At 41.0% G+C, this 17,826-nt stretch overlaps 1 protein-coding gene across 6 annotated transcripts in view; it reads right to left on the reverse strand.

Annotated features, from left to right (window-relative positions):
* rbms3 (RNA binding motif, single stranded interacting protein) overlaps positions 1-17,826 on the reverse strand; it is a 288,253-nt gene that overhangs the window by 18,567 nt on the left and 251,860 nt on the right. For all 6 annotated transcript variants that reach the window (XM_028596575.1, XM_028596576.1, XM_028596574.1 and 3 more), the window contains 3 exons: positions 12,681-12,724; positions 8,502-8,598; positions 5,210-5,260 (listed from right to left, as the gene is read on the reverse strand). In XM_028596575.1, coding sequence (XP_028452376.1) covers positions 5,210-5,260; positions 8,502-8,598; positions 12,681-12,724 — 192 coding nt within the window. The remainder of the gene's footprint in view (positions 1-5,209; positions 5,261-8,501; positions 8,599-12,680; positions 12,725-17,826) is intronic.

Consider the following 17,826-nt stretch of genomic DNA (forward strand, 5'->3'; position numbering starts at 1 on the left):
TTTAGGCAGTTGTGCAGCAGAGTGTGAGCTGCATGTGTGTATTTGTCTTAAGGGGCATTTAGTTCTCAAGTTTTCTCCTTAATCTACAAGGTCTGCTGACTTGCGTAGCACTGAACAAATCAGAGCGCACAAAAGGCAAGCGGTCATGCTGTTCTGACATCCCATGCCTAAACTGCCAAACAGAGCACAGCATTAGAAGATCTGAGAGACAGTATCAGAGAGGAAGAGAAAGGGAAGACAAGTGATAAACAGAGGGGAAAAGAAAGAAGCTGCAACCTCATCTAGCTGTCCACTTAAAAAAAACATTGTCACTTTCTATCATGTTCCACGGCGAGTGCATCTCGCCCATTAATTGGAGATAAACAAATTTTGAAAACTGTTCTCTCCTCACTCTCTCTGCCTACCCTTCTAACAAAGTGCCGGCTCCTCTGCGCGGATGAAGTCCAGTCTTATATGGATGGACTTGTCAAACTTAATCTAGTCAGATAAAAAACACCTTTGCCGAAGCGGTACAAGCTGAAATCCTCTCTGTTTACTGTGTAGTAAGCAAACTTTGGGTCAAGTTGTTCTCAACTTCAACATAGTTTGATTTACTGCCATTTAATATATTATCTTATATATATATATTGAATTTACTGTTTGACACTATTTCAAGGAGTATTCAATGAGTTTAAGCTCACAAAGGTACTGGGAGGCTGAAATAAAGAAAAGCATGCAGTAACATAGCATCAGCAGCAGCTAATTCGTTTTTAACCATGTCTCGCTCTACCGACCCTTTACATAACTGTACAAACAAGCTAAATTTATCCTAGTCAGAGCTACAGTACTTTTAAGGTCAGGAAATCATTTCTTAGTTTCGTAGAGTTTCTTCATCCCAGACAATTTATCATGATTGTCGTCATAGCAGGCATTACTAGTTGGTGAGTTATTTCTTAGGCTTAAGTAGAAAGTACAGTTAACTCCAAATAAGCATAAAAAGCACTACTGTAGCTTTCACTGAAATATCAAAACCAACAACAGTCAGTAATATACCTCACTTAAGGATGTTATTAATTTATATGATCCCATAAACAACAGAACCTGGCCTTTTAGATGTTTAAATTTAGTACAGTTTACCCATATATATTAGTTAAATGTCATGTACATATATGTCCATATACTGTAGCGAGATACGGAATTTGTACCTGAACGATTCTCGTCATCTCTGTGACTAAGGAATATTTCACTAAGACGCTGTCAAAACAAAAAATCTCACAATGCACTGTTCCTAATTTATAGATGAGAAAACTGTTGTGTGACTCTACATCTGGCAGTCTGCAAAACTGATTAGTGCGTAAGTGTTCAATGTTACAATGTTACTAACGTTATTGTCCCTAAAGCTGAAGTTACTGCATAGCGATCATAGACTGTATATGAAGATGTAGCCATAGGCGCTCACCGGATCTGCTGCAGTTGCCTGGTTTTGGCAATTTAAGCCAGTAAAGCTGAGGTTGGCACGGGCTACCATGGTTACGCGGCTCCAAACGTAAAGTAGGCGTACGGCTCAGTGTGTCCGAAAAGATACATACTACTGTTATTCACACAAAAGTAAGTTGAACAATAGTATACATGTTGATGTATGTAGTACCTTGGTGACCTCATAGACGTTTAACATTCGGTTTCTTATAGCAACCTCTACTGGTTAATGTTTGGTAGCAGTTTAACCTACATCGCTACTGTTTTGCTAATATGACATTTCAGGTAGCCTACCTGTAACCGCTAATTTACTGTTGGGCTGGCTGTCGCATCCTGTCTGTTCTATTGTGTTCTACACATCCTGACATCTGGCTGGCTTGCTGTGACCCCTTCCTCTTCCATGCTCGACCGCGTACATATTGCCCGGACACCAGGAGCGCCATTGCGCTCCATCGGTTCAACACGCAACACATGGTGGAACAGGCCAAACTGCAGCACAATCAATTGGTTTTTAATGCTTTGAGTGGGCCCCCGAGCTCTTGAAGCTAGCAGGCTTGGGTAATTTGATGTGATTCACTGAGCTGGTGGCAGGCTGTGTATGTGTAAGGGGCGGTCTACTGTGTATGTAGCTGGTAGTGGATATGAGCGTGGGTCATAAAGGGAGACAGATTGGTAGCTATGATCCAGTGATGGTGGTGACAGCTGGGGTTAGCAAATAGCAGCCATTTGGTGACAGAGAGAGCCACTGGAACACAATGGGGACGGGGCCATGGGGACGCATATGGCAACATGGCTACTACTGGCATGAAGGCATGATGAGATCAACACCACAGTGCAATGTGGCTACTGGCTACTGCCAATGGCTCCAAGAGGCCCCATGGCATAAGGCTGAAAGATGCATGGCTGTCCGGCAGCCGTACGGGCTGGTTGGGAATAACCAGTATGGACCACACATATGGCACTACATAACACATAGAGTGCACACAAACATGTATCAGGCAAACGTGCGCAGTTACACAAACATAGACAGTGAGGCAGCGCACGTTCTGTCTGTCTACTGACTGACAAACCGTAACAACATGTGACTATAGAGTCTGAGAATATACCAGAAGATGAAGAAAATGGTATGCACATTTAAATATACACATGCATTGGTAGATAGTCTAGATGCACGGACATAGTACTGTAGAGATAAATGTATGTGTATGCAGAAGCACACACACTTGCACTTACACAGCACTGCAAATACTGAGCAGTTAAACTATTAGAAATCTCTGCCATTTATTCACCTTGTAATAATGTCTACCACCCATGTCACTGTCACTCTCACAAAAGACAGACTCTGCAGCACAAATTGTTAGCTTGTTAGTGAGCTAACTTTAATCCTGTGTGAAACAAGCATTACCAAGAAAGTGCAGCCTTTACTGCAAAGATAGCAAGCTACAGCAGGGGAGAGAAGGCTGGGTAAGTTAAATACTGTTTGGACAGGCAGGAGGTCGCGTGGCTGAAAGACAAACTGAGTGGCTTAGAGGGCAGCTGCAGTTGGGTATGGTGTGTGTGTGTCTGTGTCTGCCTAGCTGGTGGCCTGCTGTGACCAGATTACATGTTCACTGTCCCACAGCAGGAGTAGAAGTGAGATGGGTAGGACTGAGTGGCAAATGACCACAGCAGGGAGCCACGCAGCTGCTTGAGCACTCCTCTAGTGAGTGAGTGCTGGACCATCAGCTGTAGAGTCCAGTGTTTGCCAATTTGTTCAATCACAGGGACTTGCTAGCAGGTGACTATTTGAATCAGGCTAACAATGTTATTGACACTGTACTGTCATAGTTACTTAAAGCAAAAATAATGTTTTAATGAAAGTAGCAACTGAAACTGCTCAAATTTCTATTTTCTGGTGCCTACATTTGCATCAAATGAAAATTTGCCTTCTTGGTTAACTCCAGCCAACAACAACAACAAAACTAACAAACAAAAGAAACATTTTGAAGCTGGTGATCAAATTATAATATATATTGTTGAATAATGTCTATAAATCTTACAAAACAATTACTCAGATTTTTCAAATTATTATAAGGGTTTAATGTTGATATTTACCAACTACGTATATTGTGTGACATCTCCAGTTTTGTAGTTTCAGCTTTTAACTTCTCTGCAAGATATTACCCAAACATTATAAATCCTAATAGTAAGGTAAGGTATAGCTGCATGCATATTCATTTAAATCATTAGTATAGAATATTGAACTTTGAGGCTACAGCATGAATTTAATTAAAAAAGTAGTAATGCCTACAGCTGTGTGATTCATTAAAGGTAACTTTAGCAAAAAATAACTCATGCTACCCTAAGGATGACAGTTTTTTTTTCCAAAGTCAAAATAACTTACTGCATGAGTAAACACATATCATATCTACATTCTTATTATGTACTGCACTTTAATGCACATCATAGTTGTATAGCTCACTTTTACAATAATATGCTTCACTTTACTGTATGAAATACTCAGTATTGTAGTTCAGGGCCCTTTAAGTAAGATGCCTATTTAGCTAATTTTTGTCTGTGGAACAGTGAAACGGTTTCACGACTGTAAAGAATTAAATACATGTGCCCCTGTCTGGTTCAGTGCAATAAAGAACAATGTACACTGAGTGTGCTTCAGGGGCCACGGAAAGCCTCATGCAGACATTAAAGCCTCTGGCAGAATGATTAAAAACCTTTAAGCAACAAAACGAGAACACTCATGGAGCTCGGATCAACCTTAAAAAACAATTTACTAACCCAATAATGCTCTTTGTTGCTAAAACATCCCAAATCTGGGATGTATTCCAAACAATGCTGTTGGCACATTACAGAAAAATCCCAAAAATAAATATAAACATTGGGCTATTAGAATAGTTAAAACCTTCTTGAAACATAGGTATTTGGTGTCTGACTTGTAAATCAAGACTGAAACATCCATCAAATTTCACTAGATGTAGTAAAATATGATTTTACCAGTGAAGAAAATACAAAATAGTTCGTTATTGAGGATATTTTTTGCAGACTTGGTGGACACTCAGAAAACCAATTTTCTGTACTCTTCAACTAGGATTACTGAATTCCATTGGATGCAATATAACTACCTCAGTTCTACTGTGGCAGACTGTGTTATGGTGAACTTAATCTAATTAATATTAATTAGCAGCCCAGCCCTGTCTGCTGTCTGGGCTGGTAACCCAGAGCAACAGTCAACAGCCTGTCTGTATTGTGCCGTGGTCTGGTCAATTATGCTGAATCGCTTCCTGGCACATCCAACACCTATAAATTCCCAACCAAAAAAAACACAAACTAAATGTGTTTGTATACTTAGGAAAGATGAAAATATGTGGTTATCAGAACGAGATAATATGTTTTTATAGAGCTGTGTATAGTAATTGCAGGATAAAAATGCTGTAATCATTTAGCTATAAGAAGTTTTCATGTGGTACTGTGATGGTACATGCATGTATACAAATTTCAACATTAGACCTGCAGCAGAGGAAGAATGTGGCTTAAACATTTCCAGACAGAATCTATTTTTCTGATCATACGTATTTCTGTAAATATAAAAAAATCCTCTATGTTGTAAACTATTTTCAGCACGAGTTCCTCCTAAAACCTTTCAACAGCTCTTGTAAAACACTGTGCAGAAGGGAGAAACTGCATACATTTTCAACTAAGGGTGGGTCCCAATGGGGAGTCAAGGGCAGCTACTGCAGGTAAATGGTAGAGTACTTACTGTAGGTTGCATAACATATTGTTGATGAGGCATCCATGACGTACTCTGGACCTGAGGAGAAACACATCAAATGTAAAAGAAGGGTGACGATATAAACTTTCCTCAATCTCGGTCAGATCCAACTAGTATCCCACATAAAGCATTAACGCTGTTTAAACAGTCACAATATGTTCAAATACTCTTGAGTCTGGAGGTTTTAAAGAGATTGTACTGGTTTTAATGCACTAAAATGGCTGAACCTTACCCAGATTAAGTTGTGCCAAAGAATTACAAAAAGAATTTGAAAGTCGGGAGGCAGCAAATCTCCCTCCTGCCTTCTCATTATTGCCAACAGTATGCCTTGTGCACGGAGCCCTTAAATTAGGTTCCTTCTCTATTATAATAATAATATTAATGCCGTACCCAGTGCTGTTGCAAGAGTGGTGAATCATTGTGAAAATTCGAGGGACAGACAGCTAGAGAGAATCCATTTCAGAAGGATTATTTAAAAGTAAAAAGAAAAAGTAAAAGGAATTTGAGAGCGGTGGACAGAACTTTTCTTTGTCTCAGAGGTATGCCAAGCTATTACTAGAGGAAAACATTTATAGACATGCATATACACAAATGTGGATTAGAAAGTTAAAGAAACGGTGAAACAGTGACGGAGACAATGATCAAGAGACTCGTGGAACGGAGGAACAAACAGAGCTTTTAGATCTGCTGGAGAGAGGAATTAGACAGCTTGTAGCAGACAAACACACAGGCTGGCCACTGATCCTGGTAAAATGATTAGATTAAACAAAGACAAATATGGAATAATCTGCTTTAAGAACAATCAATCTTCTTTGCCAACCCAAACGCGTGATTTGGATCCACACCTAAACAAGCTGGATATATCATAACATGAAACCAAGTCTGTTTGTTTATACATGGCAGTATTTGTTCTCCCTCAGCGGAACGGGACAGCAGATAGACACAGAGAAAGCTAATTTCTAATCACTTATCTTCATGCAAGATACTGCATGACCAATCATGTGATTTATTTAATAGAGAGACTAAACTCTTGTCAGACTTAAGACCCCTTTACACTGTGTAACTTTGGGCTGTCCCAGAAGAATGTTGACAATCTTGAGAGAAACGTGGTGAAATCTTTGGTTGTAAACTCACTCACGGCCGATTTAGATCTTCAGTGGCCAAAGACACGACAGTGTGGAAATTTAGGAACAAAAATGTGTCAATGAAGCTAGTGTAGTGCTAAACACATATTTACTGTTTTTGTCTAATTCCATTGTAGAGCTACAATTTACCAGACATTCCTTGCACCATCTGACATGCCTCAAAAATGATAGCATACAGTCTGACAGAGATTGTGAACCTGATTGACATTAGACACACTGCACACTGTCCGCAGTTTCAGATTAAATTAATAGTTTGCATGGGTAGAAAGTAGAAGTAAGAACAGCAAATGGCTACCTTAGATGCTACTGACTGACTACTACTACTGATAACTGGGTATAACTGGTGTATAGCTACAGTACGTTCAGTGTGAGTGAACGGTATAATGTGCATGACCTAAGAAGCTCCCTACCTCTGGCTCAACTTCACAGCTTGTGTTACTGTTTAAAACAGCCTGCCAACTAATAAGCCAAAAAGCCGGTCAGTCAGCCGTTCAGTCGAGGGGTCAGCCAGTTGGCCACCCATCCAACCAGTCACAGATGAAGCCAAACAACCAGCCAGTTAGCTAGTTAGTAAGCCAGCCAGCCACATATTTAGTAAGACAGTGAGCCAGTCTGCAGAGCCAGTGATGTAAACCAGGCCACGGCTGGCTGGCGGCACTAGCTGAGATCTTGGTAGTGATCTGGCCCGGGCTGGCCCCTGTCATGTGGATCATCAAAGCTGTTTTTCCAGGAAACAAAGCCAATCATCATTCAAGCTCACCAGAGGCTGGCTTGAAAGAACACCATAACAGTGTTATTGGCATGGGTCATTTGCAGATTTGATAAATCAATGCCACCAAACTAGTAGCTCAGAAAAATATCCCCTCAACATAAACATAAAAGAAGGAATGGCATGTACAGTCATTTCTATGCACCTTTAGATTTTCATTACAAAGGCAATAGTTTTCCATCATAAAAGGAAGTGATTTCCTTTTGTCAGCCATATGTGGCTGCCTGGCTTGTCTTCTCCTTTTCTTTCTCCTCTGTCTCTTTGTACTTTAACAGAAGATGAAGGACTCACCTTCCTGCCGTGACTGGCTGAAGGGCAATATTACAGGAAGCAGTGGCAGAGCTGCCCGATATTGAAACTGTGGGGATTAATATTCCTCAAAAGCCTGGCCATTGTTTTTGATAAATCAATTTGGGAAGCCTTCCGAGAGCGGATTAGAGACGCGCCCTGGCCCAATTTTCTCCCTCCTCCTCTTTCCCCTACCCCTCCACTGCAGGTACCGGACCAGAGTTTTAATCAAGCGTGCCTCAAAGACGGGCAAAGCAACCTTCAGCAACACCCCTCCTCTGCCCCCCCCACCACCCCACCGAGCCAGCACCATCACTACCACCCGTACTATCTGTCCTCCTCTCCCTAGTTGTCTTTCTCTCCATCTGTCCCTTCTATTTTCCCCATCTATCCTTCATCTCTTTTCTCTTACTCACTACCCTCGTCTGTCGGCCTCTGCATACCAAACAGAGCCAATGTTAAATGATATTGTCTGAACGAGAGGGCACAGTGGCAGTGCCTCTTGATGTTAAGATTCGGTAAAGGGGGCTGCGTGAAATGCGCAGTGATGGAAAACGGTTAACGCTCTTGACATCTCACATAGCCAATTTCCACGTTCCTGTTCTGTTCTCTTTCATTACTCCACAGATCACAGCCGTGAGGAATGTGGAAATTCACTTTGGAAGAGGAAGCGATTGTATCCAAGTTAGTAAAAAAAAAAAAAAAAAAAAACTGCTTTATTGCGTTGGCAGCTGAGGGAGCACAAAAGAGGTCAGGAAACTAGGAGGGAGGAAAGTGTTTGTTTTTCCTAGACACTTTCATTCTTGATGGGTGATTTTATTTGTTTCTACCCTGTCAGCCTTTTTTTATCCCTTTTTTTTCGTTGCTTGTTTTCTGATGCCTGTTGTGTTTGTCGCCTACGAAACAGATGTCATCAAGCACAGCTGGAGCGGCGAAGAAACGATGAGAGAAGAGAGAACCTCACGCTGGGTTGCAGCCCGCCCCCTCTCTTCCAAACCCTTACACAAAGCAAACCCTCATATTAAATATACTGTACACATACAGCAATCTACCCATAATGCAGTGCATTATGGCCCACCTGATATGTGGAAACGGGGGAAGCAGCGATGAAGGGCGTGATGGAGGTCTGTGCAATCATGCGGTTGGTAGCGATGCTGTAAGGCGAGGAGTAGAACCTGAGGAGGGACAGAGAAGGAGGAAGAGGGAGGGAGAGAAAGAGGGGAAGGAGGGTGGAGAAAAGAGAAGTGGAAAGGAGGTAAAGAGTAAAGGAGAGGAGAGGACACAGGAATTAGTTTGTCATTATAGGCATATAGGTACATGGAACATGATGTTAACATGAAATTCTGTTACCTTATTACAAAAATGTAGTATTAACTGAAAGATCTGTGTGTTTCTCTGTCTATATAAGAAAGAAACACTTGCAAACTAGAGCACACACACAGACACACAAACACACTGTCGATTTATCCTGCAGCTTGTTCAGAGCAAACACACGGCCATATATTGTATTTCGAATGCCACATAAAAGTTTCATGAAGTGTCCTATAGCGTTCTCAATTGAAAAGTCGGGTTTTATCACATCAAATTGAGCTTTGTCATCGTATAAAGTAGGAGGTTGTATGTTTTTTTTCCCAACGTGGATTCATGTATTAAGGCTACACTGTACCGTCCTGCCTGGCTGGCTTAAGCAGCACGCTTATAGGCTGAGCTTGTGGAAAACTCAATGCATTTCAAGAAGGTTTGACATGAGCTGCAGAGAAGTGAGGTGGTCTGCTTCGCTACTTTATCTCATTGCTGAAGGTTTATAGCAACCGAATGTCACTGTGATCCCTAGGGAGGCTAAGTGAAATGTCCAATAGTCTCTGTCACCCTAGCTGAAGATCATATTACTGGCCGAGGATATTAGACAAGTTATGTACTAGGTTTGACGACCCCACATTCCATTTCAAGATGAAGCATCAACTCTTCATATTGTGTGTTACATTATATTTCAACCCACATGTTCTGTTTGGAGTCCTGGAGGCCCCAGGCCCACCTTAATAGCTTAAAACACAAACACACACAAACACACACACACACACACACACACACACACACACACACACACACACACACACACACACAAATTGTATTATCAGCTTGATAATTCATGGATAGCTATAAACAGGATTTTAAACTGATGATAATTTCAGAAGTTCACTACAGAAAATGCATTTACCAGCTGTAAAACATGGTTAAAGCGTAACTCTCGCCAAAATGCAACCTAGGGTCTTTTTGTGAATGTACCCGAGTCAAACTTTCGTTTAAAAGCATATTTAGGACGGAAGCGGCACTTTTAAGATTTACCGTATTTTTGTTTTTCGGTCAAATGGCCTTTTGAATGGGAGTGATAGGGGCACTTTTATGCTAGCCTCAAAATAGCTATTTTTAAAACACTTAGAAGGCTCGACACAACATGAAACTATGCTCGAAGTATTACCAGGGGCTCTACACCTTAAATGAAAGCATTGACAACATTGTTTGTGTACCCAGAGTTTACTAAAAAGAAAGGTTTTGAACAACCCACATTAGCTCATGTTGTTTCCAGCCACTACCACCTCAGCAGACAAAACAAATCGAGATCCGAATGCGAATGAACGGACTCCATATGAGGCTCCTTTTTCAACTATAAGGTCAATATTGTTTTTCAATAACGACAAAACAACAACTTATCCATGCATTTATATGGAACAAAGCTTTAGGAGCTTTCTGTCTTCTCCTCCCTGTTATGTTGCATTCGGAAATCGATTGTTGTTGACTGATAAAATGGCTGCGGCCGGAAACAACAAGAGCTACGGTGAGTTGTTCAAAACCTTTCTTTTTACCACTTCAAAAAATAAACATTTCTACATGTTGGGTTTTAATTAGGTCTGAAGAACATATATATTATATTATATATTATATATATTTGAAAAGAAAAAGAGTTATTTGCTGCTCTCCTATTAAAGTATACAGTTAAATGTATTCAAATATTAATGCAAACTACAAAATGTAATTCAGTCCCACAATAGTATATATATGGGTCATTTGCATCATAATTGTATTTTTAATTCAATCCCATTGCCCCGTGAGCCCACCACCCACAGGGACATGCATTGGGGTCACGAGCATTTTCAGCTGGGCGGAAGGCAAAGGTGGGGACTCAGCGCTGCTGAACTCTGGCATGGCAGACTAGTTCTAAGATTCTGGAGTTGTGTGTGGGTGTGGGGGGGCAGCAGGAATATGCAGTACTGGGGCTGTTGCTAAAAAGCTGGAGAGAGAGCTGTGTCTGTATTTTTGGCATGAAGTCAAACACTTTTCAAAGGGAGATGGGCTCCACCAAGGTTGTTCCTTGTCACCGATTCTGTTTCTGATTTCAATAGATAGGATCTCAACCTGTTGTCTTCATCAGACCTTGACCTCCAGCACACACTGGGGCAGTTTGCAGTCAAATTTGAATCAGTTGGGATGAAAGTCAGCACCTCTAAGTCTGAAGCCATGGTTCTCTGCTGGAAAACGGTGGATTGCTCCGTTGGGGTTGGGAGTGAGTTGCTTGGCCAAGGGAAGGAGTTCAAAAATCTGCCAGACTTGAGACTAAAAATGCAGCGTGAAATCAACAGGTGGGTTGGTGTGGTGTCAGCTGTAATGCAGGCGTTGTACTGGACTGTTTTGGTTAAGAAGCGAGCATCCGCAAAGTGTATCTCCTATGGAGACATTTTGATGCTGACAAGCCATCACCTGCTGTTAGCATTCCATTGACTGACATTCATTTTGGCGTCACTTTGACAGCAAATAACTTTACATCTGAAGCGTTTAAAGACTATTTGTCCATTGTTTATTTCGAAAGAAACACGGCAATGTATAAAAGGCCCCATCTCACGTTATGGCTCCGTAACAGACGTTTTTGTAAAAATAGGCTAACGACTGTGTCATAACCATGCGACTTTCTGTCGCATAGTAGACAAATTACCGTATAGTACAGGAGAAGGTCGCAGACAGTTTCGATTTACATTAGCTGTTTGAGTTTAATTAGGCTACTAATGTTAACTAGCTAACTAATTGCTAACTATTTTAGTTAGCAATAATTAGCCTGTGTCCAAGTTATCTCCTTACATATACCTACGCTCTCCGTCTCTGCAAGATTCTTAGCACAGCTACCAGAAGACTTATAATTTTCAGACAGGTTGCTCACGTCAAATCTACGTTGTCAAGCTCAGTTGGAGGCTGCGCAGTAACGCTCAGCCCTCACCAGAAAAGTGCTTCTAATAGCCTTCACTAGTCTCTGTGGAAGTCTACGGCGCTTTGTCCATTCATTTTACTGTCTATGGCTTTGAGTAGTGAAAAAAGTGAGATTGTGGATACAAGCAGCCAAAATGAGTTTCCTCCGTAGGGTGGCTGGGCTCACTCTTAGATAGATAGCACAAGGACCTCAGACATCCATAGGGAGCTCGGAGTAGAGCTGCTGCTTCTTCACGTTAAAAGAAGCCAGTCAAGGTGGTTCGGGCATCTGATCATGATGCCTTCTGGGCGCCTTTACTTTAGAGGTTTTTCAAATGGTAGGAGACCCCGAGATAGACCCAGTACACTCCAGAGATATTACTGTATATATCTCATCTGGCTTGGGAACCCGTCAGAATCCTCCAGAATCATTCCTTTTCCCAGCAGGTCTGTTACTTAACACAAATATCTGTAGGATTATAATTTGGTGGATTTGCATCAAAGCAGGCTTTCACATGGCAGGCTGTGTGTAATGAGCGATGCTATTCATCCAGTTTTTTAGTTGAGATTGACTCAGAGTCACTGGGGGATAAGTGGTTCAGGAAGCGGGGAATGAGAAGCTTCCTGTGAAGGACTGAGGCCAGAGGGAGATAGAGGGGAGCCTCAAGACTCTCCTTCCTGTCTCAGTACTGTGGGGAAAAATACAACATGTTACCGGGTCATTTATTTCCACAGCTCCATTAGGTCATGACATAAAGACACAGAAACACACACGTACATTAAGACCCAAACCCACGTAAACACAGAACAGCTCACTCAGCTACCTTATGCCATTTCTCACCCGACCCTACAAATGAAAACCGATATTTGAAGTCCATATAGATTGTCCTAATCAAACAGTAACAAAGTGCAGCCACTAGATTCATCTTTATCTATGGCAGTGGTATTGAGTGGGGTCCTATAAGCCAAGAAGTGAGTGTATTAGTTGGTGCCAAGAATGGATTGACCGTCAAGCTCTTACCCATTCTGCATTGCAGCGGGATCATATGTTAACGCCATGCCAGTCTGAAAGAGAAAAGAAAATACAGGAATAATCACAAATTAAGAGAGTTGGATCAGAAGAAATATGACATGACATCAAACTGCAACAAGGGAAAATGTGACAAATGAAAAGACATAACAAATATAATTTTTATTATTTTAATAATTATTTTAATAATATTTTTAATATTATTTTTCTGTATTTTTCTTTTAACTATTAAAATAATTGCTCAATGTTTTAGAAAATGTGCTCATTTGCTTTTTTTTTTTAGAGTAGATAAAAAGAGTGTTTATACATTTAGTTTTTAGTACAAATTAAACAAATAATATAACGTGTTAAATAGAGAGCTGTAGAGGCGCTGGTAGGCAGCTTATTTTTTTAACCTTTGGACAGAGCCAAACTAGTTGTTTCCCCTGTTTTCCTATCTGGCTTTGTCTAGATAAGATTAATATGTTGGTCTAAGTGGAATAGTATATATACATTGGACCACATTCAGTCACTGTCTGTCGCCTGTGTGTTATATTGTGCCGGTATGTTCTACATGTCTCTGTCAATATGTTCCTGCACCAATGTCAGCAAGATAATTCACTGTACTTTTATTGTACTTAGGGAATAATGCGATTTATACCCTGATTCCTTTTGTTCAAAATTTAATTGAACTAATTTAATCAAATCAAAATCAACTCATTTTCAATTTGAAAAAACTGACCAGTGTCAAAGCCAATGTGAGGAAAAGCTTTCGTCAATAGGACAAAGAGAAGTAGTATTGAGGACGCCTCTTTTTTCTATTTCAATCACGTACAATCATGTATTTATGAATGAGAGGGAATAAAGAAATGCCCTTTGGAGAGAAAAGGAGTGAGTGGAAAACTGAGTTCTTTGTCTGCTGATGGTGTGTGTGTAAGTGTGTGTGTGAGGCCCTCTTAGAGTCCAGGAGAGAAACCTGTGCGCCGCAATCCGTCATCTGCATTCCTGAAGGTTCTCTCCCGGAGGAGAGCTAATCCGATTTCTTTTAACGGTAGGCTGCTGAGGACGGCAGATTTCATCAGCACGCACGCACGCACGCACGCACGCACGCACACACACACACACACAAAATCTGTCTCTCTCTCTCACTTCGCTCTCCATCTATCTTCTTTCTTTCTCCATCATTTTGTGTTCTCTTCCTTTCTCTTCCTACCTTCCACCATCCCTCAGCTCTTAATCTACCCTCCTCCCATCTTTCCGTAACACTTCTTTTGCCCTTGTTCCTCCAGAGGGCTACCTACACTGAGCTATACTGGTAAAGGAATATTGGCTCAGAGGAGCAAGGGGGATCAGTGAGCCTAAACCACACACACACAACAGGGAGCAAAAACAGAGACTCTATACCCAATGAATAGAGATGTGTGGACGCATGTGTGAGTGGCGGTAAGCCTTTGTGTTTAATTTCTGTGAGAGTGCATTTGCACAACTAGTTAGAAAAGGCGTTCACATTTCATGTAAAGCTGTTAAAAATGAAAAGGACTTGCATTACAGTAGACCTTGTGTTACTTAAATACATTCAACGTTGTGTATTTTCACCTTCAGCATTTAATAATGTTCCTGTCTGTGAGTTAATATGTGCAAATGTCTCTGTGCGTGCATTTATACACTCTCTTTACACTAAATGTGAGACTGCATGTTTGTGTGTGCGGGTGTGTGTTCGCATGCGCGGTGATAGCCGTAGCAGCTGTCTGGTGAGGCTGATAACTCCCCTAAGTGCTGCCCTTGGTTCCATGTGCTGATGAATTCCACAGCAGAGAAGCTCCTTACCGGAGACCCTGCATGGCCAATGACTTACTCAATGCATTACTGATCCAGTCAGCTTTTGGCTCTGCCTCAACAAGGAGAAAGGAAAAGACAGAGACAGTCTGTGTATGTTTTCTTGACTGAGCGCGTTTCAAGACTGAAAAAAAACCTTGATACTATACAAGTCCTGTGAACAAAGCTTGACCCGGAGAAAAGCTGCCACGAACAGACCAGGCTTTCAAACAGGGAGTAGCTAAAGTATGCATGTTCATTTTGTTGCATGCTAAACCAAGTTACAGTTCCTCACTTCATTCAGTAAATATGATGATTTAACAGAAAATGTCTTTTGAATTTAAGAATGTCTCTGTGGCTGCTGCTTGTAGTCAATCATTAATTCAAGTTTTGCAAGTTGTAAATAATGATCTTGTATTAAGAGCTTTTCATCTGTGCTTTTGGGTGTACAACATCCATTTTGTGTTACTAATTCATTTTCAATACAAATATTAATGCATTTTACCATACAAATTAAGCAGCTTTAAAAAATATTTGGTACATGAACTGTAAGCATCCATGTGTTCAACACACAGATCCTGAAAAAGGGTTGGGTGAGGGCAGCCTATATTAGGCAGCTGTAAGGACACCTGTGCTGTACTGTTCTTATGCTGGAAAACTGAACCGAGCCATCGTATCTTTGTGGCCACACGCACGCACGCGCACACAAACACACACAGACATCTGTCAGGCTTTCACACAGAGTGGAAAGCCGGATGTTTTTTTCATCTTCACTTATTCCTCTAGAGTAGGTGTTTGAGAAGTGTGACTTTGAAAGTTTTTGTGTGTAAGAGTGTGTGTTAGTGAAAAAGAGCAGGGAAGTGAAAAGAGAGCGAGAGAGAGAGAGAGAGAGAAAAGAATGAGCACCCATGGCGCTCGTGTCTGTCTGCATGTGTGCAGCAGAAAAAAATGCAGTGACTAATATGTTTGTCAGCATGAGACAGCACTTTCTAGACACCCACTTTGGGTAGTTTACAAGAAAATCTGTCATATATTTCTCATTCCTCACCATCAGCAAACCCTGCAGCACTCAACCCCTTGTAACTCCTGACTGATCATGCAATGTGTTCCCTCTCTCTTTCTTCCTCTCCCTCCATATGTTGCTGTGGGATCTGGGAAGACTTCAAACATGGGGAAGAAGGAGAGATGGCAAGAAGGACAGAGCACTTAAAGAGAGGAGAGTGAGAGAAAGAGGACTGGCAGAGTGAAATATACTGTAGACAGAGAAGGTAAAGAGATATGGAGAGAGAGTCATGGATGGCTTGGGCTGTTGTTCCCCTTCATCTGTCTGCCACGAGGAGCGAGGTGAGGAATTGCCTCAGCTTTGATAAATGGACTAACATGTGATGCCTATCTCCCATCTTTCCATGCCCTGCCTGTACAGCTGACGCACGCAGTGTGTGCACGCACGCACACACTGAGGACTCCTTCCTCAGTAAAGGACAATAAGTAGTCCACAAGTACTGCCTACCTAATTTGCTTATTGAGATCCTATCACACTGTGGGCAGAATGGAGATAATGAGAATGCTTATTAATACCAGGTGTGAATGCAAAGACCTACTGTGTGTTCAGATATCAATATCCAGTATCTGATTTCATGTTCATACAAGGTTTAAATGAAGTCTCGTCCTTTAACCCTAATGTTAATAGTCTCTGCTATATGCCAAGCATTAAAATCTCAACCTAAACTTAACCTTATTCTTTGAACTGTTGATCACTATTATCGATAAGAAAGACACATGTAATATTCTAATATAGGATATAATACTGCTTATCCTCCTCATTTTCTTTCTTTTCTCTCCCTACTGTATATATGATGCCATTTATTTATTTATTCATTTCATGTATTTCTGAATAATAAGGCTCTGTACACTTAGGTCCAATACATAATGATGAAGCCAAGCTTTAAGTCACTAGACCTTCATCAATACACATAACAGAGCTCATAATGATATCAAATAGAGCACACCTGTGCTTTTTAATGCAAGTAAAAATGAGAAATGATATTCATAAAACATCTTCTGATCATCTGATCTTCCTAAAATACTAAGTTATCTAACATGGGTTGAAGAAAAGAACATGCTGCAGGGTGTGGAATAGGAATACAAATATTTTAATTAATAAATTTGTTTCAAATGGCAAACAATAAAAAGTTGGAACTAAACCAAAAACTAGAGATGGTCCGATACCATTTTTTGCTTCCCGATACCTGAACTTGTGTATCGGCCGATACCAAGTACCGATCCGATACCAGTCACATGTGTCATATATCTTATTATGTTTTAACAGCTGTATACTACTATCCCTGTATGGATGTGTATGATTTCTATCTTTGTTGTCGGTCTGGCTCAGGTTAAACTTGTAAAACATGAACAAACACAAACAATGAATGCCACAGAACTTTCTTTTATTCTCCAGTTTGTCAGTTATAAAGGAAAAAGAACATAAATAAACTACTTTAACGTAGATTTTCTCTAAGGCTTTATTACGTGGTAACGGATTGGTGCATAAACTCCAGTACTTCCTGATACCAGCATTTTAGGCAGTATCGGAGGCGATACCGATACTGGTATCGGTATCGGACCATCGCTACACAAAAAACCTAAAAAAATAAACCATATATCTAAACTGAGGTCCTCTCACCTAAACAATTCTAACCCTAGCCTCAATTTTAATCCTAACCTATAATTGAAATATTCTCTGTGGACTAAAATTACCTCAATTTGTGAAAAAAACACACACGCGTTCACACACACACACACACACACACACACACACACACACACACACACACACACACACACACACACACACACACACACACACTCACACACATACACACACACACACTTTAGACTCAGATTTGAGGCGGTGTGAGTGTCCCTTAGAGTAAACAAGAAACATCACTGCTGCTGCCACAAGAACATTTTAAAACATGAAACACAAGCACTGAACTTCCCAGGTGTTTGTGTAACAGCTGACTGTTTCGTGCAACAACAAAGCACCGTCACTCCGTCTCTTTCCTTTCTCTCTTGCTCTGTGAAATGAAGCTGCCTTTAAGTACAGTCAGAAACGTTGAGATCCAAACGATTTGACGAAAAACAGTAATTGTGAGTCTACTACTACCATATTGGGGGGTTAAAGAACACAACAGGACGTCGCACACGTGGGCCATTTCAGTGACGCTCCCACACTGCCGACACCACCCTGCGGAAAATTGACAGATCCCCTTTTTGTTATATGAACGAAGCCTGATCACAGAGTAATGTGAAACATGGGGGCGGGGAGGTGGAGGGGAGAAGA

This window comes from Perca flavescens, chromosome 14 (genome assembly GCF_004354835.1).
Source record: "Perca flavescens isolate YP-PL-M2 chromosome 14, PFLA_1.0, whole genome shotgun sequence".
Taxonomy (NCBI): domain Eukaryota; kingdom Metazoa; phylum Chordata; class Actinopteri; order Perciformes; family Percidae; genus Perca; species Perca flavescens.